The sequence below is a fragment of the Lepidochelys kempii genome, chromosome 4, assembly GCF_965140265.1.
Source record: "Lepidochelys kempii isolate rLepKem1 chromosome 4, rLepKem1.hap2, whole genome shotgun sequence".
NCBI classification, from domain to species: Eukaryota; Metazoa; Chordata; order Testudines; family Cheloniidae; genus Lepidochelys; species Lepidochelys kempii.
The window spans coordinates 31666193-31692048 of NC_133259.1; the positions used below are offsets into that span (position 1 = coordinate 31666193).

The 25856-nt window shown below is 42.1% G+C and overlaps 2 protein-coding genes across 4 annotated transcripts in view; one reads left to right on the plus strand and one right to left on the minus strand.

Moving 5' to 3' along the window:
* Nucleotides 1-19224, minus strand: ETNPPL (ethanolamine-phosphate phospho-lyase). The gene is made up of 13 exons (XM_073340867.1): nucleotides 19009-19224; nucleotides 15150-15268; nucleotides 14823-14982; nucleotides 11861-11935; nucleotides 10648-10741; nucleotides 9393-9509; nucleotides 7427-7509; nucleotides 6772-6997; nucleotides 5212-5366; nucleotides 4629-4718; nucleotides 4143-4273; nucleotides 2432-2499; nucleotides 1-1784 (listed from the first exon to the last, which is right to left on the minus strand). The coding sequence occupies exons 1-13, from the start codon at nucleotides 19062-19064 to the stop codon at nucleotides 1650-1652; spliced, it is 1509 nt and encodes a 502-aa protein (XP_073196968.1). The 5' UTR covers nucleotides 19065-19224; the 3' UTR covers nucleotides 1-1649.
* LOC140910298 (uncharacterized) overlaps nucleotides 17270-25856 on the plus strand; it is a 12745-nt gene continuing 4158 nt past the window's right edge. For 2 of the 3 annotated variants that reach the window (XM_073340868.1, XM_073340869.1), the window contains exons 1-3: nucleotides 17270-17598; nucleotides 17707-17901; nucleotides 25428-25512. The gene's annotated coding sequence lies outside the window, so the exon portion shown is untranslated. The remainder of the gene's footprint in view (nucleotides 17599-17706; nucleotides 17902-25427; nucleotides 25513-25856) is intronic. The other variant, XM_073340870.1, reaches the window with a different exon arrangement.

The following is a 25856-nucleotide window of genomic DNA, read 5'->3' on the forward strand; positions in this document are numbered from 1 at the left end:
TTTGTGTTTACAAATAACTTTAATTTTTGAAATAACCAAGGATCGCTGAACAGTTAATGAGCTGGCTTGATGCTACCAGAAGAGTTCATACAGAAAATACCAATATAACATAATGGTTGAAGGTATAAAACTAGATAAGACTGACTAGAAATAGCAGAACCTCTTAGTTTTCAGTCATATGCAATTAATGAAAAGTCATTAACAAGTATAAAGCAGCAAAACTTAGTAAATGAAAATTATAAAGCCATATTGTCTTTGTTAAAGTAAATATAACTCATTTTTAAAAACCCTCAATTAGTTCCATAAAGCCTACTTGTGCATGCATTAAAATTGTGACACTTGAAAGCCCTGATCCAACTTTAACACTCACACCGGTTAATGCAAGGTCCATGTTACTGCTAGCAGCAGAAAAACAAGTCCAAAGTGCTTAAGCTGGGGTGAGCAAGGGGAACAGCTAAGCTCCTCTGGATTCTGCTCCCACCCAAACCCATCTGGGAAGCTGGAGTAAGAATACCATCTGATCCTTGTGTTAGTTTGTTCTGTGTCTCATGCTCTATTCCCCTTTTAGGAATGTAACTAATGTTATATGTTTGAGGTCCCAATCCTGCCAGGTGCAGAGCACCCTCAAGGTTTGTTGACTATCTTTCATGGGAATTGACGGCATTCAGCACTTCAAAGGATCAGACCCGATTTTGTATGAGGCTAGTACAACAATTAAAAATGTCTAAAATCATAAGAATTCAAATTGGGGTTACCCCTGGAAATCTCATTTTCATGCTAGCCTGAGGTTAAAGTAATTGATTTTTAAAATCTTCCTGCATTTGTTGTGCATGGAAAGATGTCTTTTGTTTTAAACAGAGTCTCTTTACAGTAATTTTTACTGTAGATAATTTGAGTAGATTGCCACTTACCCATAACAAAAAAATTAATAAATTATAGTCACTTGCTATGCAAAAAACTATGATTCAAACTCTTTTAATCTCTAAATATTAAGTGGGAATCTTGCATACATGTTGTGTTCATATAATTGTACACACCAACCCTAATCCTTAGTGGGTATAAACTTGGCAGAGCTCTATTTTCTTCACTACAGTAATACCAATTTATATCAGCTGAGGACCTGGTCCATAGGCCCTAAATCTTCTCCCAGGGTGAATTGTCTCTCAAGCTTTGTGTTGTAAACTGAGCCATTAAAACATGGAAAGTAATTAACATCTCAATACTGCACACTGAAATTTCAAATACATAAAAAGGTGTAATGCTTTGCAAACAAGGATTTAATAGGATTGGTCCTGTGGTTCCATGGTTATTAAGCACAATGGCCCAAATTCTGACCTTACGTAAGCAGGAGCAACTCCATGAATTTCAGTGGAGATGCATCCACTTATACCAGACCTAAATATCATGACCCAAGAGGGTTAAAAATCAGAACTTTATTTAGCACACCCCTATCTGGTTAAGTTCAAGGGCTGACCCTGCAGTCCTTATGTGGGTGAAAATGTATTTTAAACTACCAATAAAGCTACATGGAGTCTTGCTCACGTAAGAAGGCAGGATTGGACCATGAATAATCAGTACGATACTTGCACACATCCACTCATCCTTTTTTTGTTTTTTTTAAATACACGATCTAAAGAAAACGTCTCCTTTCATGTTCTGATCCTTTTACAAGGCACTGTACGGTTATCAGTGTACAAGCCATTTTTTTGTCTGCAGGCAGTACCGTTGATATGGTTGATGCTTTCACCGATACAGTCTGACTGGGAATTCCCTTCATTAGTCATCTGAAACGCAAAAAGTTTTAATGAATAAGCCTGCGTTTGTATCAATCTCTAATCCCATACTTTGGCTGTAGGGTTAGGAAGCTGTCTGCCTGATTTTCCTCTTTCAGTGAAGCTATTCCATGCAGATCAATGGAGTTACTCCACTTTCACACAGGTGTATGCGAAAGGAGGTGTAGGCTCCATTTATGGTACTTCTAGAGTAGCCATTAGTATAAAATCTCTGCCTTAATAGTCATCCTACTGGGAGATTAAATTATTGCTCTCCAGCTCTTCAGGACATCATCAGAAAACACACACAGCATATGCTCTTTAGGGAACCTTGCAGGGCTATCTGTAATATGCATACTTTTAGTGTCCAAGGCTAACACTACAATCGATGGGGTCCAATAATGTAGGCTACTCACACTCAAAGGTATAAGATGGAAGTGAAATCCTTGAAACTTTTTGAAAATAATATTTAAAGAATATAGTCTGTTACTCAGCTCTTCATATTTGTTCAGTAACAGGAATCATAACAGATTGTTTTCTGTCTTCTCTTATCATAGATCAGATTCTGATCTCAGTTACATAAGTCTAGATCACTTACACCTCTGGGTTTATGCTATACCTCCACTAAAGTCATTTGTATGTGCTTCCCCAACACTTACTTTTCTTTTATGTTGTGCAGTTGTAGATCTTCCATTTCCTGTCCTGGCTCCAGTTGCTTCTTCCAAAGCTAAAACAAGCAAAAGTATTCAATGATCATGTTTTCATTGCCAAGCATTATCACTGTTACAATAATTGCACCCATAAAAAGGTGTAATGTCTATTACCTTGACAATACTGCACTTGAGCTACTAGCCACATGTTCACTGCACAGAAAGATAATAAGCTTAACTGAAGAACTAATTAACCCTTTCTAACACACCTCATTGGAGAATGATGAATTTACCATGATTAGTGGCCTGAGGATGGTAGGCATTTAGAGCAGAGGTGAAATTTGCAAGCTTAGCACTTCTGTACAGATCGCCTTCAGGTTGGCACATAAATAAAGGGCCTAATTTTGACTTAATTTACACCATTGTAACTCCAGGATGGTGGAACAAGCCAGGAGATCCGGAACAAAATCAATAAAGCCAGGAATACCTTCAGGATCTTAAATACAGTCTGGAAATAATCAAAATACAACACCAAAACCAAACTCCAGATTTATCAGAGCTGCGTACTTTCAGCACTACTTTATAGTGCAGAATGCTGGGGAATGAGAAAGTATGAGATGTCCAAACTGTCTCCATTCCATGCAACCTGCCTCAGAAAAATCGTCCGTATCTTTTGTCCCAGAACAATCTCAAACCAAGATCTGTTGACACAGTGCAGCCAAGAGGATCTGAGCACCATCATTGCCAGGAGGCGTTGGAGATGGATTGGCCGTGTGCTTTGGGTGGAAACTGATTCCATCACCAGACTGGCAATAAGATGGACACGTGAAGGCAAGCGAAAAAGAGGTCGCCCCAAAACAACCTGGCAAAGAGCTGTGGAAGCCGAGCTAAAAAACCTGGGGCACAGCTGGGGAACCATTGAAAGACTTGCCAGAAACAGACAGGCGTGGAGGAGCTTCGTCATGGCTCTAAACGCCAGAGGTGTAATAGGAACATGATGATGAACACCACTGAGCCAGATCCTCAGTTGTGGCCAAGAAGTACTCGATACAGATGAGGAATAGAGAATGTAAAGGTGCCTTTATGCGCCCACATTTTTGGGGTCATTTGGCATTGGGCCAATTGCCTGTCACAGAACAGAGGAGTCTGCAGGATTGCAGGGATGTAAAGGAGAGCAGAATTTGACCCATCACGTTGAAAGTTGTGCAAGGAAAAACTGAAGAATCCAATATTAGAGGTCACTTTGAAAAGTTTAGCCATTTACTGATCTATCCAACACCTGTGCAACCTCTTTAAAGTCAGTGGGCCAAATCCTGTGATGACTTACGTCTTCTGCAACCCCATTAACTTCAAAACCCTTGAGGGTAGGAATTCTGCTGTCTACCATGTTAGGGGTATCACCAGAAACAGACAGACAATAATAAATAATGGGGATGTGGCAGAGGTAAGTGCAGGATTTGACCTGACAGGTTCACATCAATGTAAATAAAGGGCCCTATATATAATTTATAAAAAACTGCATTAAGAAAGTCTGTTAGGCTAGAGCCAGGGGAACAGCTCTGTCAAGGAAAGGGAAATAAAGTTTTAAAAGCCAGCTTTCCTGTGAATCTTTGCTGCAATTTTCTGCACGTAATGGTATAGATTTCAGTGGTTTTAGGGGGTGTTTCCGGCATATCATTTGGAAACAAACAAGGAGGGACATTCTGTAATGCATGCATACCTGTGAGGAGTTCATCAATCTGGTCCACTACAAGCTTTGCATCTTCCATAGTGAAGCACATGGGTGGTTTAAATTTCAGAATGTTTCTATGGGGTCCATCCGCACTCAGGAGGATCCGCTGTTCTTTCAGTCTGTGTAGAAAACAAAGATGCCTTTTTACATGTGCATCATAAGTGCACAATGTAACTTGCATATGTCAGGATGCAGAGAGGTCCATCAGACCAAACGCCAGGCTGTTGTATGTAGATGTAACAATGCTGAAGGTTAGAGAATTACATCTGCTTACACCAGGTCAGGGGTTGGGCCACTGTCTGCGTCTTCTAATGCTAAATCAAAGGTTATATTAATTTCCAGTTAAAGTGGTGTGTGTACATCTGCTGGAGAAAAATCAAGGTTTTCAACCTCCTTAAGAAAAGGCCGGTAAAGGGTCAGATTGAGATTGCCCCCAGTGTACTTTATGCATGGACACAGAAGATAAATATTTACTTGTAGATAATATGCTGGGCTTCAGCTGTGGCAGGTGTTCTCGTCAGTTGATCCTTCACCAGATCTACTCCAACAAACAAGCCAATACCCCTAGAACATAAAGGGAGGAAGAACGATAAGATGCACTGTCCAATAGCAAAGCCCCTCTCTTGCACAGATAGTAACACTGCTCCAACAATTCCAGCAAGTGAGTCAAATATATAGAGAAAGATACTACTCTTTGATGTACTAAGTTTTTCGATGCTATTCGTAAAGATATACACATTGCTGGCTTAATAAAGTTGCTTTGTCAGTTAAAGAGAAAAACCTCTCATTACCTCCTGTAGGTCCAAACTACCTGTAAGTTGATTCGTTGTTATTTATACTTACAGCTTGGATTGGGATTTTAACCCATGACATGAATAAAAACAAAAACCAGGAAATTTGAGGGGATCCATTTTTTGGATAATTTACGAGACATAATCATCACTTACAATTTCCTCATTTTTGTCCTATATTCTTTGCCTATTGGGCTACCAGAATAACCACTTCTCTGTCCCACCTTCTGCCTGGGAACTTCTTGATTGTACCCTGAGGTACCTACCTGACATCTCCTATTAAAGGATGTTTTTCCTTTTGTTTGTTCAGCAGCTCTGTTAGATAATTCCCTACTCGTATGGCATTTCCTTGGAGATCATCTTTTTCAATTACATCGAGCACAGCCAGGCCAATAGCACAGGACACTGGATTGCCTCCAAACTGAAGGCAAAGACAAATGGAAAAACAGTGGTTGAAATTCTGTTCTGCCTCCATCCTTGGAGGCTTCACTAACATTTCCCACGTCAGTAAAATGTGAACAAAGCTTAAAGAAAGGGACTTTAGGCAACATTGTGCTTAGTCCCAGCGTGGTTGCTCAGGAAGAAAATGGGATACTGGATCCTCCCTCCCTTGCCCCTCTCCCCCCAACCATGCAGTGCAGTGGGGTGCACCCGAGATGTCCCTCCCCAGTTGTTCCTCAGCCTCAGGTTGCAAAAACATAGGACCACAGGAATTGCCATGCTATATCAGCCCTAGGTCCATATAGTCCCGTATACTGTTATAGACAATGGCCAGAATTGGATGCTTCAGAGGCAGCTGCAAGAAACCCTGCAGTAGACAGGGGTGGGGTAATCTGTCCTATTTCCCCTCCCCACATACGCCCTGAAGGTCTCACCCTAACTCTTAATAGTTAAAGAGCTGTTTAAGCCCCGAAACATGAGGTTTTATCTCCCTTCCAATACTCAATTATTACAACTCTGGATATTTGTGTGATCCATACAACTGTCTAATCCTGCCCCTCCCCCTGCTTTTTTTTGTAGGTTCAGAAGCTTGGACAACTACTGGCATTTTCTTGGTCCAGCAACTGTATGAGAGAGAAATGGATGATGCTGTTGAGGCAGTTGACCAGCCTTCCATATGGAAAAGGTAAGATCCATTTTGAGTGTCCCCTCCATATGTGAGCTCAGAGGGACAATGTGAGCCATTATCTTCTGCTGGATAGGGTGTAACATTACAATCATTCATTCTTTTAAAGATGTTGATGATATAAATTGACCCTGATGGTGTTTTTTCCAAAGTTCTTAGTGAATAGCATTAACGGCATTCCAGTCATACGGTTCCACAGCCACCTCTCAGAATCTCTGCCATCTAAAGCTTAAAGGGACTCCAACTAAGTAATGGAACTTGGTTGCAGTTAGTGACAAGACTCAGTCACAATGGAAAAGATGGCAGACAGATGTAAATACCACATCTGATAGACTGAATAGGCGAGACGAAATCAAAGTAGTGGCTTTGCAATATTTGCACAGCTCCAGTGTTTCCTGATACAGGGAGAGTGTTTAGCTGCCCCTGAAAGGTAAAGAAAATGAGGGCCCCATGGAATTCTGGTTCTCAATGGGAGCTGTTGGGTGCTGAGCACTTTTGAAAACCTGACCACTTCCTTTTAGGAGTCTACATGGGAGCAGAGCTCTTTTGAAAATCTGGCTCCAAAGTTGGATACTGAGTTTTTTGAAACTTAGGCCCTTACAGTTCTCCAGCTCTATGAACCCAGCATCTTCTGCAAGCACTGAATACAGACTAAAGCTATTGTAGGAGTAAAAAGGAAGACTTTCATCTGGAATGTTACCGTGTTGAAATACTCCAATCCAGAGGCACCGAAGGCTTCAGCAATCTCTCTTGTTGTAACCACACAAGACATTGGATGGCCATTGCCAATTGGCTTTCCCATGGTGACAATATCGGGTACGAAGTCTTTGCCTTGCAACTGGAAACCCCAAAAATGTTTCCCAACTCGACCAAAACCAACCTGGACTTCATCAGCTATGAATACGCCACCTGCCTTATGCACATATCTGAAAACAAAAGGAACAGTCCAAATGCCACACCACATAATAGGATTCTAGTGTCCAGGCCTAATTTTAGCGCAAAGGAGGGTGTGTTACAGAAGTTTACAATTTGACTTAGTCCCTGTTCCCAATGAGCATACAATTAATTTAGAAGATTTCAGACAAAACCTCACAACTGCATTTTATGGTTGATGTTTAAATCACTCCATTTCAAGCTACTTGTTTGCTTTTTAATGATACACATATGGATTGTATTTTTTAAAGTGATTGATAACTGAAAATTCCATTGGACATGAGTTACATAATGGTATTTAAAAGGTGGAACAAAAATGAAGGACAAAAAACCCCCTAAGGGATTAATAGAATAAGCCTGTAGCCTCAACCTATTACTCTGCGTAACTTCTCAGCTATGCCCATTCCAAGTATTGTACATACTCTGCCACTTTCTGGAAGTAGCCTGCAGGTGGAATTATTTGGCCTCCGCAACTCTGCATGGATTCAGCAATAAAGGCCGCAATCTACATAAAAGAAGATGAAGTAAGAGCAATGTTCCTCTATCTAGCCTTTGCAAATAAGCTAATGCTCACAGAAAGAAATTGTAAAGATCTGGGTGACTTTAATAACATGCTGGGACGGACAGCTGTGGTTTGTTGTCAATGTCTAAGGCATAACATTTCCATTAGGGGTGCCCAAATTTGCAACACCGAGGGCCACGCTGGCAGCCTGCCAGAAATCAAAGGGCCATATCCAGGACCTAAACCACCAGCCACTGATGTCCCACTGGCCTCAGTGGGAGTTGGATCAGGTTTATAAGGTCCATGTAAGTTTACATAGAAATTTCAATTAAAAAAATACATACTTACTGGTACTTATGATTTCCCTGATAGATTAATAGAAATTGCTTAGTGTCAGGGAACACCAGCAGTAGAAACCTGTGGTGGCCAGGGACAGGGCAGACAGAGTTTGCATTTTTAGAACAGCCTGGCTTTGCTTTGGGCACCCCTGCCTCAGGCAAATGACTAAACAAGCAATATATTAGGGCAAGGCACTTCACAAAAGAGAAGCTATAGGTGAAGTAATTCCAGTTGCTAGGAATGAAAAAAAGTAGTTATTCCAAATCAGGAAGGGCAACAGCAGCAGATCAGATACACTGGAACATCAAGTTTTACATTCCTTGTCAACATTAAGTCTGTGCAGCACAGACAGTGTTACCCCAGATCTCCCAGGAGCGTCACCACAAGTCTGCTATGTAACAGATTGCCTCCCACACCGCTTGTGCAACCCTCCCTGAGCATCAACAGGTGCACGCGAGCTGGCCAGCAATGCAGTCTTCCTGGAAACAAGGTCGAGCAGTAACGTGTAAAGAAGTGTACACTATATTCGAAGAGGCACACTACTGCCAAACAGTACGAGGGTCCCCATAGCATGTGAGACTTTAGCCTTTATCACAACTTGTTCTGTCACAGGTCTACGGCACCAAAACCTAAGAAGATATGCAAAAGGAGGGAAAAAAGGAAGACAAGAAAAGAAAAAAAAACTGTCAGTTAGTCAAAAAAAGAAAAAAAATTGATGAAGAAATTAAAGACAGGTGATGTAACCCTTTGGACTAAAAGGGGACTGTTTGATCCAATATCCATTGCGGTCTTTCTATTGGCTTCAGCAGGCTTTAGATCAATCCCTAGCAGTCTTCAAAAAAATTAGAATTGTCCCAGGAAGCACTGGGTAACAGACATTCTAAATCCAATTTTATAGGATTTTGAAAGGATGTAGAATTGCTGGGAGTCAGTACATCTTGGCCACAACCCCTCCCATCTCCAGCCTTCCATGTCCCACCTCTGCTCCAGCTATCACCTGCCAGCTGCCACATGCATCCACGATTGTAGCACAGGTTATCACCAGCTTGTACTTGGATTCCAAGTTATGAGGCGTAAAAGTGCAATTCATTTATCTCAATGTGCTTGAATGCAATGGTGAATTTAGAAACGTGATTTTCCTCATTTATCTGTTCTCCAGGCAGTGGTTTTCTAGATGTCCTGTCTAAGACTTTCACCATAATCTCTCAAACAGGACTTGAAAGCTTGACTGTGTTTCAAAGGCTCACAAAATAGTGAATTAAACAACTTTTGATTTATTTGCTCCTTTATGAGTCTATTCTCCTCTTGATCCTTGCATATAACTTTCATGGATGTTAATGAGAGTTATGAAAGTGCATCAAGGGGAAAATGGAAGCCTTAGAATATAAAACCCATAACAGAAGAGTGAAGGCAGAAAAGGAGAAGAAATTGCACTGTGTAGATGCTGATCTTTTGTCTCCTTTCCCCCCTATTATTTTGCCAACAGATGTAGTTTCATTACTAAACATGAACAGGGTTATAGTGTTTCTACAGCTCATGCTACAAACCTTGCGCCCACTCTTCTCAGCTTCTTCAATAATCTTTTTCACATCATCTGCATAAGCGTTTGCTGGATCTGGATGATCTTCCCTGTATTTTCCTCTGTAGATATCTGGAGAATGAGCCTGAAAGCAGCAGAGTTTATTTCAAATGCATGCCTTCTTGCAATATGCATTTTCTATTGGACAGTTCCCAGTGTTTTTCATTAGGGATGTAACTGTATCGGAAAAAATACCACCTTCTCTCATACATATCACAAAGTTTGGATATTCTGAATTTCTGCCTTGAACTTCATGTACACTATTAGGAGTTGAAGCTTGTACCATGTATTACAGGAAAGATACTTTCCTCTAGATGTGAAATAAGTATTTGACTAATGTCTTCTTTTCCAGGGCTTAGCTCTGTTTATAGGAAATACAGAGATGAGTAAATGTATGAGGGCAGGACTATTCCCCTTGTTTAAGTTTAACTAGTTCAGGGAAGAGCCATGAAGTCATTATTCAGAGCAATGTCAATGCACTTTCCCGAGTGGCAGCCTTAGCCACTTAGCGCTAGCAACCTTCCAGGCCTCCATTCTTCAAAGAGCCTTCCACCACATGCATCCATTCAGCCCATAGCCACCACCAGTTCCTGGTCTATAGTACTGACTCCAGTTCTTACAGACTGCAAGAATAGTTGATGCCCCTTCCTTCCACGGGAAACCTGTGCTTCATTTGTACCGCTTGGCCTCCTATTTTGTGAGAGAAGGTGGGCCTGCCACAGGCTTGCCAACCCCTACGAACAGTGTGGGGAGGGTTCAAAGGGCCAGGGAGGGGTCATTGGAAGGTAGAACCCAGCCTGGGGAATGTCATTGGCACGAGAGCTGTAGCACCAGTTCTAGAGTGGGAGATAGCTGGATGGAGGCCTACATATGACTTAGGGCTGGAGATTTGCAGTGGGAGGCTCACTCAAGCTTAAACCAGGTGAGTGCTAATCAGCTGTTTACTGATTTCCTTACCCATAAATTAATATATCATTACATTGTATCGCAATTCAGCATCAAAGCTAGTAATAAGCCACTTGTTACAAATCCAGCAGCAAACATTTCTGCTGAATTTAATCCTTTGTTATAAAATGACAGGAGTGTGTAGTATGACAGGTTAGGAATAATTTTATCTGGGGAAATAAAGCTAGTACACAAGCAGATTTTGAAATGACTCTAGAGGAAAGGGAAAAAACACCTACAAAGGACAGTAATTTATATGCAGTTGAAAAAATACTCACCACATGCACAAACTCTTTTTTGCCCTCCTTCCCCAGCTGATTAAATTTATATGGACTAATGTCAATCAGAGAAGAAACATGACCATGGTAAGCACTGCAATGGGAGTTAAATGCAAAATCACTATCATTAAGGTTTTAGAAAAGCTAAAATTCACAACTGCGCACACACACAACCCAGAATTAAAAAAAGTACCCAGAAACATGGGGGTGGTGTTTGTGAGGGCTGCTCAAGTTAATTGGACCACTCCTGGACCTAATGAAGGCAGTGGGAGTTTTATTATTCACTTCAGTGGAGCAGGATTGGAATTAATAAGCCAAATTCATCCCTGCCACTGAAAGGACAGAAAAAGTTTGTGTCTTCCTAAGTCTACCTGTAACAATGGCCCACAGGATTTTGAAAGGATGCAGAATTGCTGGGAGCCAGTACACCTTGGCCACAACCCCTCCTATCTCCAGCCTTCCATGTCCCACCTCTGCTCCAGCCATCACCTGCCAGCTGCCACTGCACTTGGGTGTCGGGATCCTCTCCCCTGAGGTATTCCACAAGGGCCCTTAACCCGGGATTTAGTCAATGTTGTCTGATTTTGGCAGACTGTAAAAGAGGGCTGCAAATCAGATAGTCAGGTACACAAACACTCAGATTTGCTCCAGTTAATTATGGAGCACAAATTTTATAGCATGTCAAAAGGGAGGCTGGGCATCTGCCCTTTTGAAAAGTTAATTCTTAATGTTGTAGCACCAGTTTGGCCACTGTGACAGTGTGAGTCTAGGATTTACAACAACAACAACACAGCATAGATCAACTAAACCCCCCTGTCCCCACGGCAAACCTACATATATAGAATTGTAAGTTTTCTAGTCCGTGTAGTTGTCACATAGGTAAAACATTAATTGAGTGTAGCTCTCTGGATATTTTTCCTGCATAAGTGTGTGAGATCAGGCCTAGTTTAGGACATCTATCATGGTAGCTCAGCTTTCAGACCCACCAAACTTTAGTGTCCCTTCAGATCTCAGTTTACTTCTTGTTGTCAGATTGTGTCTCAAAACCTAGTTAGCATCACTTTAAATGGAGCTGTCTGTATTTAATTATAATGTTTGTATGAAGGCAACATTGATCTTTCACTGAAATATGCCATACAACTGTATAGAGTTGACCTCTGAAGATACTGCGGAAGTGGCTAGTTGCATTCTATATGCTATTCTGCAAACTTACTGGTCAAGGGTGATCACATCTTGGTGTCCGCGATACTGCCGAGCCAGTCGTAAGGCGAGGTCATTGGCTTCAGATCTACAAAATAATAAATACATTAGGGGACTATACACACCTACAAAATGGTTTATTGCAACACCAGGGCTAGATGGTAAGCAAGCACTTACCAGTCATTTTAATTTAAAACAGAAAAAGGGTATGGAATTGATTAATACAAACAATCAACACAGCAGGCTCTGTTATTCAGATTAGAATGCTATGATTCAGAACATAAATACCACATAAGAGGGAAAACAGCTCTTTGTATATGTATCAAACAAAGAGATGCTTTATTCCTCTAGCCCTGTTTGCTTGTGGGCACTTTACAGCTTTCATCCAGACCGCATCACATGATCCATTGTCTACAGCCAAGCTCTAAGATACAACCGCATTTGCCCTGATCCCTCAGAGACAAACACCTACAAGATCTCAATCAAGCATTCTTAAAACTGCAGTACCCACTTGCTGAAGTGAAGAAACAGATTGACAGAGCCAGAAGGGTAGCAAAAAGTCACCTACTACAGAACAGGCCCAACAAAGAAAGTAACAGAAGGCCACTAGCCGTCACCTACAGCCCCCACCTAAAACCTCTCCAGCACATTATCAAGGATCTACAACCTATCCTGAAGGACAACCCCTCACTCTCACAGACCTTGGGAGACAGACCAGTCCACACTTACAGACAGCCCCCCAACCTGAAGCAAATACTCACCAGCAACTACACACCACACAACAAAAACACCAACCCAGGGACCAAACCCTGCTACAAACCCTGGTGCCAACTCTGTCCACATATCTATTCAAGGGACACCATCATAGGACCTAACCACATCAGCCACACCATCCAGGGCTTGTTCACCTGCACATCTACCAATGTGATATATGCAATCATGTGCCAGCAATGCCCCTCTGCCATCTACATTGGCCAAACTGGATGCAAAAGAATAAATGGACACTAATCTGACATCAGGAATCATAACATTCAAAATCCAGTAGGAGAACACTTCAATCTCTCTGGTCACTCACTAACAGACCTCAAAATGGCAATTCTTCAACAAAAAAACTTCAAAATCAGACTCCAACGTGAAGCTGCAGAACTGGAATTAATTTGCAAACTAGATACCATCAGATTAGGCCTGAATAAAGACTGGGAGTGGTTGGGTCATTACAAAACCTTAAACTTAATTTCCCCAATACTAATTTCTCCCTACTGTTACTCACACCTTCTTGTCAACTGTCTCTCTTACCACTTTAAAAGTTATTTCTCCTCCCTTGGTATCCTGCTGTTAATTGATTTATCTCGTTAGACTGACCTAACACTTGGTAAAGCAACCCACATCCTTTCATCTATTTATACCTGCTCCTGTATCTTTTACTTCATACATCTGATGAAGTGGGTTCTAGCCCATGAAAGCTTATGCCCAAATAAATTTGTTAGTCTCTAAGGTGCCACAGGGATGCCTCGTTTTTTAACCTCCCCTTTGTACAGATAACACCACTTCATACAGCAGCCAGCAGCTGGGAGAACAATGCAACTGCCACTCATATTAAAGTTACAAAATTCCCAGCAGCTTCCCAGCCTCCACATGGACCACATCCTGCTCAGCACCTTATAGCAGCAGGCCCAGATGAAGACCCAAGTTTACTTTGAAAGTCAGGGCTCTCACTCAGCACCAAACCACACTACTCTCTAACCATCAACCTACAGTACATCTGACTATCTTGTAGAAAGATTTAGATAGGCTTCGGTCAGTAAGACATCCCAAACAAAATAAATCATCTTTATTGCAATATTGCCCCCTTTAAAATATAGTACAACCCACATATCCCAATGATCCATTTGCTGGAACAAGAAGAAGCAACAAGACTTGTGATGGGGAATACAAGTCACTCTGAGGCTATGTTATAGCAATGACTGAATAAGGATTTTAGGTAGTACTGATATGTGCAAGCTTGGCTATGCTAAATAAAAAGATCCACTCCCTTTAGGGATATTGGGTTATAAATCTATTTGGACTGAAGAATAGCAGCATTTAGCATTTCATATTAGAATGTGGACTGTTGATTAAAACAGACATACATGATGCCTCTACAGAGATCAACCAAAGAGAATTGAGTAAATTTCTCTGCTGAATTTTAATTTTGTGTTTTCTTTCTTTTGAGCCCTCTTGTTTCTAAATACACAGATCTATTTTCAGAAAATACATGGTATCAGCTCTTTCTGCTGTAGTCTCCTCTAGTTGTTATAGAAAAGGATCATCACTGCTTCAAAGTTTCCATATTGTGGGTCAAATCTGGTCCTAATGAAGTCAATGGGAAAATTGCCATAGATTCCAATCACAGCTGGATCTTCCCTGCTAAGGACCAATCCTCAGAATTCAGGGCCTGTCCACAAAACTAGTGATTTCTCTGGGGATGTATGCCAGGAATGAATATGGTGCTGCATATTCATGTTTGGCGGGGATTTGGAATTAGAATACATTTGAACATGTAATTTCGTTCAGTGAAGCCAAGAACGTTGACTAAAAAGGTTGTTAAACATTCTAGTTTAGTTTAACCAAATTATGTATTTTCCTATTATTTACATGCTGTTTGTTTCCTTTTCGCATAAGCTTGCCATAGACCATGAAAACAGACTAGTCCATTTCACTTTGCTGAGGGTCAGTTTCACTTTCTGGTTTTCATGGATTAAGACAATACAGCAAAGGTGAGGGTCGCAAACACTGCACAGGATATTTTTGAGTCCGACCAAAACAAAAAACAAGTTTTCCTAGAGTTATTTAGAAATAAATTTCCATGGAAACATTTGTATTACTTTTGTTAAACCCTGTTTTTTCACAGTTTAAAATTTGGGCCTAAACTGACATGACAAAGTCCTTTTTAAACAGCAACAAAATAGTGTCAATGAAAAATCCTTCAGACATACCCAGAGTTAACAAAATAGCAAACGGAGAGTTTCTCTGGCAGGGTAGTTGTGAGGCGCTTAGCATACTGGACAAGGTTGTCATGCAGGAATCGGGAATTGGTGTTGAGCAGTTCCATTTGTTTCACTGCAGCCTTTATCACATCTGGATGGCTGTGGCCAACTAAACGAGAAATTATTAATAATTACTGACGTGATCAGTTACTGAATCACACAAAGAGAGTCAGGGAGCTCTCTTGAATCTAGCACTGTCAGCTTGCCTTGAAAAAAGGATCTTCTGATTTCTAGTGGGAATGATGTAAACTTAGTCAATGGAGCTTTTGTACTTACCATGTGCAACGTTGTTGATGCAATCCAGGTATTTTTCTCCGTTCTCATCATACATATACTGCCCCTGAGCACGCACTATCTTGATAGGGTCTTTTGCAAAGAAAACTTTGCATGAAGGTCTAAAAAGTATAGAATAAAATTATTTCAGCTTGCTCAGTTGTTGCCCTGCCTCAGAATCTTGAGAATTGGTGATCTCAGGGCTCAGGAAAACAAAAACTAAATCCCATGTACTCCTGCAGTCACAGCACAGGCAAAGCTGCCACTGACTTCAAAGGCACCTTCACCAGCATATGGACAGCTGCTGAAGTCCAGGGAATACGCTATTTTATATCAGTGAAGTGGCAAAGCTTGAAATATTAAAATCACAGAAGCCGTTCAGTAGATTATAGGTAAATGAGGCCATCTCTTCTATGAAGTGCCTGTGAAGCAAATATGATTTTTTTGTATACTATGTTGTAGTTTAACTGATGGCCAAGTGAGGCCTGAACCAACTCATTAAAATGAATGGAAAGGCTCCCATTGACTTCAATGGAAACAAGAGCAGGTCCTTAATGAGGTTATTTTCAAACCCCTGCTTTTGTATCTACGGGCTTGAACATGGGAACGTAGAGAAAAATTAATCAAAATTAACTAAAGGAGTGATTTAAAAGTACATTAACCTCCTGTGTGGAGATATACACACTCAGAATTGCAGTGATGAAACTTAATTAAGGCCACTTGGATTCTGAATAAAAGCGTCCACACAGGAGTTTAATATGATTTAACTCATCCAATTTAAAACATAGTTTGGATTAACATTGCTGAGTGTCCCTGCGTACAAAAGTCCTGTGTATGGTTTCCTGTGAGCACAATGGAATGTGCACCATATTGCATCCTTGGAAGTCTGGCTATGTTTGTCTGACACAGTCTTACTAATTTACACATAATATGAAAGTTTATAAAAAATTAACTCTCTGGAAATAGGATTAATTTTTAAGAAATTTTTAAAAATATATGGCCCAAAATTGATTGCACAATGGAAGACTATGCTGAATTTGATGTCTGAGATTTATAGAGTTCATATGTTAGAACAAAATGCCAACATATGATGGGCTTAATTTTCAGAGGTGCTCAGCGCTTCTGAAAAATCAGGCTTAGGGTACTGAGATTTTCTGGGCAAAATTTTCAAAAGCGGCTAAGCCTTGTTTTCAAAAGCACCCAAATCCCACTGACTTAATGAGACTCAGGCTCCTAAAGTCACTTAGGCACGTCTGAAAATTTTCCCCTCTTTTTTCTGTTCTGAGCATGCAACACTGACACATATTCCTACTATACAGTATTCAGAAATATTACTGAACAGGGAGAAAACATTTAGAAACCTTTCATAGTACTTATTTAACCGAAGAGGGATGCGATTGTTTCCAAATAATAAAACTGCTTTCCTAAAAGCATCCTTATTGTCCATTTTGCCTGGTGACCTGACGCAATACAATTAATTGTATACACGGACCCTGACTGTTACTCATAAGATGTAATCTATAGTGTTTGAAATATTTTAGTGTCTGAATTTCTGCCTGATTAAGCAGTTACCTAGGGGCATCTTTCAGAGCTATTTCCCCTTTATTTACTCTTACATATCTACTGCCATAAGACAATTCAAAAGTGAAATGGAGGTAAAGCAACAGACTGAACACTATCAAATATCATTTCTTTGGTACAGTTTTTCAGTTAGTAGTTGTTTGCCTTACAGAGCCTGATCCTGCAATGTGTACTCAAGCAAGACTCCCACATCACAAGATCTGGCCCTTAGAGATGACTGGCTCTACATGCTATGATGACATTGATTTTTAAGCATATTAAAACAATTGATGGCACAATATGACTCTATACACGTAGGAGTCTAAACAAGTGAGTATTTTAGCAGTAGCATAATATTAGAAAGTCAGTGAGCATCTTTGTACTTTCATATCTAACAGTGATGAATTAGCTTTTCACTTGGCATGACCTAGTGAAATATTAATCAAGACCACATGCTCTGGAGAAAACCACATTATTTAACTTGTGGTAAATGATAAACAGGTATCGGATACATACCGTGACAAGGCTATAGTTCACATTTTCTTTCAATCCTGGCTCAGGTCACAAGAAAGAAAATAGTATTTGATGGCCTCACCCTACTTCCCATTATATCACAGTTGCACAGTCTTGACTAAGAAGAGGCTTTTAAGAGTGGCACAATAGGGAGCACTACAGAGTTGGTGTGGAAAATCTGCACCATAGCTGTCTGTGTGAGGTTACGCTCAAGACAAACCCTTTAGACCCCCCTTTTATGTGTGCTAAATTCGCCCATGAATTAACCAAACAATAGCATTTTAAAAATTTACTTTGGGCATTCTATTCTGTTTCATAGTTTTATGATGCTCACTTTTGTGCAATCTGCCATCAAGTACAGTATATTAAATAAGTATCGGTAAGTTTTTGAGACTGCATTTGTCAGGAAGAGGCAAAGTCTTAAATATCGGAATTACAAACTAAAAAACTGACCTTCCTCTTGCTTGCTTTGTATTTCTTTCACCAGTTATCTACAATGAGGAGGTACTACCTATGTATGATGACTTAAATTTGATATCAGTAAACTCAACATTGTTTTGCCACACAAATGGAAGGTACCAAAGGAAGATGATTTACTACTTTAAGCACTAACTATGAAATGTCAAAATTCCCTGAAGCTACAGGTTACCAACAGGATGACTCAGCCCTTCATATGTCTGAGGTAGGTGAACTAAATTCTATGCAATTTCCACTATGGGTAAGAGACCTTTAAAACCAAGATCACATGCTAGGGTCTGCAGTTTCAGTGATAAACCAGTTAACTTCAGTGCAGCTACTGTGAATTTGCCTGGGTGCAAGGGAGGGCAGGCTTTGCTTGGTCTGCTCCAGCTTGAAGCTTTATGTAAGAGCAGGTGTTTACCAAATTTTCCCCTCCACATAACTATTGCAATGCACTATCTGCTGGTTGCTGTCCTCCCCACTGGTAGCTCTGTATAACTTCTGGGTTATGTCATTTTTCGAGCACGTTGATGGTCTTTGTGAAGGTTCTATAGGATTGTAAATGATTATTATAATGGCTCCCTGGATCACAAGGCTCTCTGTGGGAAAGCAGTATTACCATGTGCTCTTAACAATATTAATAACTCTCAATTCTTTTGGTCATTTTTATAGGTCTAGTATGTATTTAAATATGCAGTCCATTCGCTGATGCCCATTCCATTTATTATACAGGGCTCGTGGATTTCAGCTAGAATTGAGTCTACTTAAAACAAACTGTTAGAAAAACAACCTTAGAAGCAAAATGCTACCTATTATTCTGGCTGCAAAATTCGTTTAATTCTCTAGTCCAGCTCTCCTGGCAGAAGAAACACTTAAACTTGGGGATAAAATATTTAAAATGTAGCAACCTCTGATCCCGGCTTCTGCTCAGCTTGTGCCGAGGGGAGGAAGACAAACCTCCTCGTTTTACGTAACCTCAGTGGAGGCTGGTTTATGTAACCGAGCGCAGGGCACTGGCTGTCACACCCTGATCGCCGCTCTGCCCCCGCAGCCTCCGGTTTGTCTCGGGTTTAGCCGAGGGCAGAAGCAGCGTGTGTGCAGCGCTGGTGGAAGGGAGGGATCCCAGCAAGAGGAGGGGCCAGGCAGGAGGGATGCGCTGCGCTCGGTCCGCGGGGCTCCCCAGAAGCAAAGCCGGGAGCTCTGCGCCCGAGGAGGCAGCTCCCCCTGCCCCGCACCTGGGGCCACAGCTCGGCCCCCCCCCCTCCAGCAGCCTGGCCCGGCCCGGCCCGGCCGTGCCGCGGGAGCTCTCCCGCGCCCTGGCCCTGCTCACCCGATGTGCTTTCGCCTCAGCTCCAGGGTCTCCGCCTTGCTGTACAGCGCGCTCATGCCGGCGCTGCTCTCCCGCGGGGCGCTGGCCAGCTGTGCCTCTCCCGCCTCTTCTCCTGCCGCCTGGCGCTGCCCTTGTCCCAAGAGGCTGGTGATGGGGCGGGGAGCCGGTTTGTCTCATCTTCCTTTTATCCCGTCTTCTGCTCTGCCTCCTGCCAAACCCCTCCTCCTGCGCTGTGCTCTGCGCGGCCCCCGCCCTGCCCAGGAGAGAGCCGGCCTCCCTCCCCTCTGGCCCAGCTCTCCTGGCCGCGCTGCTGGAAGTGGGGGCGCGGGGCGCCGCACCCCCGGCTTGGAGTGCTTTCCATCGTAAACAGCGGTGTTCAATGGTGTTCAGCCCCCCCGCCCCCCACTCTAAACATTGTTCCACTGGCCACTGCCTCCCCCTCTGGGCCACTGCTTCTCTGCTTTTCTCCTTCCACCCCATGGAGGACCTTCCTCAAGGGGGCTCAACAATTCCCTCTTCTTCACTACCTGGCTCCTCTTCACTGCCAGCCTCCGCGTTCCATGTAATAGGCCCATACAAATACTGTCCAATGTGAAGCCCTACTACTTCTACTGCTTTTCTGTTTTATCCCCTGGATGATTTACTTCTATGACTTATTTACCTGCCTCACTGGGGTGCTGTGGGGATTACTTATAGAGAGCTTATATTAATTTGGCATGCTAGGTTGCAGTTCTTTCCCTCCTGAGCTTTCAAAGCATTGTCCTGAAGGACAGAGTATTTTAGTTTTCTGGCCAAATTTCCTAATATTACACAGGGTTTAGCCAAAAGTGACCAATAAATAGTTTGGCTTCTGTCTGACTGAGACGATAGGTCATTCTGCCGAATTGCTTAAACCCACAGTAGCCTAGCAGGACATATCTGAGCTATGTTTTTCAATGTACTGATCGAGGGTTCATAAAAAACGTAAACAGCATAATCTTGCAAACATCTGAACTGCATTTTTACAAAACGGCTTTACTTTTACAAGGGACACTGTCCAAAATTACTTTGCAGGGGACCCTTTAAAATATACACATGACATTTGTACATAGCACACCACCTACACATCATAAATACTTCAGTGAGCTATGAACATCATTGCCTTAATTTTGATACCCAGTGTACACCTTTTTGAAAATTCCACTTATCAAATTACTTTTGTTATGTATATCATCTTAGCTATAGACTCAATTGATGGGCAACCTAGGGTAGTTAAGTTAACCAAACCTGGAACCATAATTTAAGGGCCATAATATTTCATCTACATACTTCCTAGAATCCATCCATTATTACAAATCTAGCTGTAAGGCCAGGCAAATATATAAGAACCATCTTTGTTGTTCTGTGTTTGTACAGTGCCTAAGCACAATGGGGCCCTGATCCTTGACTGGGTGCCCTCTGTGCTTCTTCAATCCAAATAAATCATCATCATCTAGAAAACAGAGTGCAGCCATCACTAATATTTTTGAATTCTTAAAGTGTTTTACAAACATCAGTGAATTTACCCTTATCCTTTACAACATCTTTGGGAGGCAAAGATCAGGACTTGAACTAGGTCAAATCATTATCAGCTCTATGAGCGAATATGCTTTTCTTTGCTTTGTTTGGGTGCTGTTACTCCAGAATCTAAATTTTAATTTAAAACAGCATGGCTACGCCTGCTCTTAAAACTCGACAGTGGCACAGCTGCGGAGTTGCAACTGCACTTCTGTAGCACTTCACTGTAGACACTACAGCAACCAGAGGGGTTCTCCTGTCAATGTGGTAAAACTACCTCTCTGAGAGCTGGTAGTTCGGGAGATGGAAGAATTCCGCTGTCAGCCTAGCACTGTCTACATGGGAACTCAGGTCAGCTTAACTACGTTTCTCAGGGGTGTGGATTTTTCACACATCTGAGTGACATAGCTGGGTCAATCTAGTTTGCTAGAGAAAACCAGCCCTACGTCTCAGTCTCTAGCTGTTATAGTGATAGAAAAAACTTTCAAAACCTAAGGTGTAACTGATGCAGTGATGTCTCCCGAAGGGCTTGTCCACACTGGAAACTTATATCGGCGCAGCTACAGCTCTTGGCGTGTGAAAAATCCAATCCCCTGAAAGATGTACCTATCCCAGGTGTAGCCAGCTCTAGGTCAACAGAAGAATTCTTCCGTTGACCTAGCTACCACCTTTCAGGGAGGTGAATTACCTACACCGAGGGGACAGCACACATCGGTAGCGTGTACGCTAAGTGGTATAGCAGTGCAGCAGCAGCTGTGTGGCTGTAGTGGTTTAAGTGTAGACATACCTAGGTAAGCAGGATTCCTGAAATGATAATTCTGAAGTGTACTAACATTTGTCAGCAGACAAATTCCTTACTACTCCCTGCATCAGCTTGAGTAGCTGCTCTTCATCTCCATATTCGAGGGTCCTGGCCCTTGTAGGAGAGACATCAGAGACTATGCAACCTCACAAACAGGTGAGGTTGTTGCCAATCTGTGGGTCAGTGGATACATGGAGATACGGGAATTCACCCAAATAGAGGAAGAGAGACTGGGCCCCACGTATATTTGCATAGGGCCTTGCTGCATGCCCGGATGCTGTGTTAAGTCTGAACCTGGCTTAGGTCTTGATCCAAGCCAATTTGTACTGCCTTTTTCTCTTGCCTCCTTTTCTAAAAGCTGCAAAACAATGATGTGACACACAAAATTCAGGACATGCACATTTTATACTGACCTAGTTACAATCCCTTTATTAAACTAATATAAACTAGAGACAGCCCAGCCCAGACATTGTTTCCCTGCTTTATCATGAAAATTAGTGTGAAGGAATCTGAAAGGACAATGTAAGGGCATTTAAGGACAAGCCACTTTCCTTCACTGTCTGCATCTGCCCTCTGTTGGTAGGAAAAGTACGTTAATCTCTGTCCATTAGAATTGTGCAATGAGTTTCGCAAAATACCAATGGTGAGAGAGGGAAGATTATCATAGAAATTCCATTTGGTATGGGAACAATAAGCTCCCGCAGCAAAGGGCAGGTATAAACTAGAAATAGATTGTTAGAGAACAGCTTGAAAGAGGCCTTTACATGGCCAAGCAGGGGCAGAAAGGCAATCAAGAAGCCTCCCAAGGCCCACTGGCTCATAGTCTTTGCATTCCTTCTTCCAGAATCAATGCACTCGAGAGAGTAATCTGCTCCTAATGGTGGAACAAATTATGCATATCTCCCTTGCATTAACGCAGCTCCAGAAAGCTTGTGGTTCAGGCAGGCACAATCTCTCCAGTGCGTTTGTTGGGATGGTGGGCTCTGCATTCCTCCACCATCTCCATAGGGATGCGATATAAATGCCATAAACTAGCCCCTAGTGATTCAGTGGATTGATAAGAGTTTTAAAAAATTAACCAGATATGCTCCATTTTGGCACACTTTTTTCATCAATATCTTTGTTTTTTCTTCATTCATTTTTCAAGGAATATGCAAAAACAAATTATCACAATGTGATGAGAAAGACATTTGAATAAATATTACTGTTGTTACTACTGACTTCAGGAGAGAAACAAATGCAAACATACAAGTCCATTCCATACCAAAAGTCAGAGCCCAGCTATGGGAAAGCATCAAAGTAAGGATGAGCTCTCACCACGACGCATGACATAACTGTGACCCTGTAGTAGTTTCTGAGTGCCACAAGATATGAAAACAGTAACTAGCCAAGCAGAGTTCACCAGACCTAAGGAAATAATTGGTTAGGGTTTGTCTACACATGGAATTATTCCAGACCAGATTAGCTCTTCCCATCCACATATAAATTCTTATTCTGGAATAGTTAATCTCATACCTTATTTTATTCCAGAACAGCTCTCCTGTGTAGACAAGCCCTTATAAAATATATTAGGTAAATAATAGACCATATATATCCTAAATGGAGGAGGAGCTGGGTGGTGAGGAAGCCCAGATGAGAAGGGAGTACTAGGAGAAAGAACTCTGTAGTCTGGCTGCTAGAGAATGGAGGAAATAATGGACCATATATATCCTAAATGACTTAAAGCCTCATGGCCATCAGGTCTGGCACTAAAAGGGTTAACTGGAAATGGAGACCCCAGTTAAGGCATCTGGGGGGTGGCCCAGGCACAAATGTAGATGAAGCCCAGCTGGGTAGTGAAGAAGCCCAGATGAGAAGGGAGTACTAGGAGAAAGAACTCTGTAGGCTGGCTGCTAGAGAATGGTGGAAAGTCCTAGAGAGTGAGGCAGATATACAGTAAGCTCGGAGAGGGGCTGTTGAAAAGGAAGGAAGGCCAAGGTAAGAAGAAATGCAGAGAGGCAATGAGCAGTCTGAGGTAGCAGACCTTAGGTGCTCATCACAGGGTCCCTGTACTGGAACCCAGAAGAGAAAGAGGGACTGAGCTCCCCTGCTAGCTGCTGGGAAAGGTGATGTGGAAACTGTTACCTCTGTTCCCCTAAAAAAACAACTCAGGGTCACACTTGTATTAATTTTATTACAATGCCACTGTTAGGTCAGACAGAAAAGGGAAGGAGCTTATTTACACACCGCATTCATATTCACATTCACCGCATTCATACCCCCATGTACCCACACACTTACACAAGAGGAGGGTTACCGAAGACAGCATGGGAAGAAGCCAAGAAGCTGAAGCGTGGTAGATTTGGTGTGTCCACCTGCGGTCACGGATCTGGGATAGTGAGCAGGTCAAGGAGCAGCAGCTTGTGTGCATGGCTGTTTCCTTTTATTTTGGCGCTGGGCGCTCCTGTCATATACACTGAGTTTTTCTTCTGTGTCCGTCACCGAGAAGCAGTCCCAGTCCCTGTTCCTTTCATGCGTCTTTTCTTTACAGCACTCCGTGATTGCCTTCTCAGGGCAGATTATATCAGACGCTCCTGGCTCTGGGCTCTTTTCTCCTTGCAGTTCCTCTCCGCCCAGTCCCCCATACACTCCCTCGTTCACACCTCCTTATCTTCCGCACACACACTCCCTTGTTCACACTCTCTCTCTGATCGCGTGATGGGATATTACAAAGCTTGGCAGTTCATACAAGTGGTAACTTGAAAAGGTTACAGAGCTTGCAAAGGTTACAAAACTTAAAAGGCTATGCTAACAGTAACTGAACTTACAAAGTCTGCAACAAGGTTGCAGAACTTAATGATACAAGTTACAGATCTTACAATCGCATTTGAGTGGAGGCTTCACATAACAGAAACACCCTGACATGATGGGGAGAAGGACTACTGAGTTTGGAACTGGGCATCCAGGGAGGAAGCCCAGGGAGGTCTTGTTCTGCACAAAAGTGGAAGGACAACCCTGCAGAGCCTCAGAAGGGGCATCCAATGAAGTGAGCTGTAGCTCACGAAAGCTTATGCTCAAATAAATTTGTTAGTCTCTAAGGTGTCACAAGTCCTCCTTTTCTTTTTTTCAGAAGGGGTGGTTTCAGAGTAGCAGCAGTGTTAGTCTGTATCCACAAAAAGAACAGGAGGACTTGTGGCACCTTAGAGACTAACAAATTTATTAGAGCATAAGCTTTCGTGGGCTACAGCTCACTTCGTCAGATGCATAGAATGGAACATATAGGAAGAAAATATCTATCTATCTATACACACACATACAGAGGAGGTGGAAGTTGCCATACAAACTGTAAGAGGCTAATTAGTTAAGGTGAGCTATTATCAGCAGGAGAAAAAAACTTTTGTAGTGATAATCAAGATGGCCCATTTAGACAGTTGACAAGAATGTGTGAGGATATTTAACTTAGGGAAATAGATTCAATATGTGTAATGACCCAGCCACTCCAAGTCTCTATTCAAACCCAAGTTAATGGTATCTAGTTTGCATATTAATTCAAGCTCAGCAGTTTCTCTTTGGAGTCTGTTTTTGAAGCTTTTTTGTTGCAAAATTGCCACCCTTAAATCTTTTACTGAGTGGCCACAGAGGTTGAAGTGTTCTCCTACTGTTTTTTGAATGTTATGATTCCTGATGTCAGATTTGTGTCCATTTATTCTTTTGCACAGAGACTATTCGGTTTGGCCAATGTAGATGGCAGAGAGGCATTGCTGGCATATGATGGCATATATCACATTGGTAGATGTGCAGGTGAACGAGCCCCGGATGGTGTGGCTGATGTGGTTAGGTCCTATGATTGTGTCCCTTGAATAGATATGTGGACAGAGTTGGCACTAGGGTTTGTAGCAGGGTTTGGTCCCTGGGTTGGTGTTTTTGTTGTGCGGTGTGTAGTTGCTGGTGAGTATTTGCTTCAGTATTTGCAGGTTGGGGGCTGCTGTAAGCGTGGACTGGTCTGTCTCCCAAGATCTGTGAGAGTGAGGGACAGTCTCTAAGCAAAAGAATAAATGGACACAAATCTGACATGAAGCTTATGCTCTAATAAATTTGTTAGTCTCTAGGGTGCCACAAGTACTCCTGTTCTTTTTTAGAAGGGGTGAAGAGTCTGCAGAGGATCCAGCCTAGGAAGGAGTGAAGAGGTATGTTAATTTGAATGTAATGTATTGTACTTCTTGTTTACCTTGGAAAGGGTGGAACTAAAGGTCACCTGGCTGGGGGGTGGAATCATGAAAAGAGGCAGACCACTGCCATGGCCAGAGTGGCTCTTTTCAGAGAGTGCTGGAGGAAAGTGCTGTTATAACAATAAATCTCGCTATGAGGGGGTGTGCCAGGAGTGAGTCAACTCCTTCACACCTAGAAAAGGTTGAGGTTTACTTAGGGCCTTTTCTATATGGAAAGTTTATGGTTTAATTTAAATCCATTTTTAAATCAATTTAGTCAAAGCAGTGCAAATCCTTGTGTGGACACTCTTTTTCCAGTTTAA

Coding starts and splice junctions, on each gene's coding strand:
- ETNPPL (XM_073340867.1), bottom strand. CDS start 19,064: ATGAGCGCGCTGTACAGCAAGGCGGAGACCCTGGAGCTGAGGCGAAAG. Junction 2,500..4,142: donor GATTGATGAACTCCTCACAG/GTATGCATGCAT, acceptor TGCTTGTTTTAG/CTTTGGAAGAAGCAACTGGA. Junction 1,785..2,431: donor CTGCACAACATAAAAGAAAA/GTAAGTGTTGGG, acceptor TTTGCGTTTCAG/ATGACTAATGAAGGGAATTC.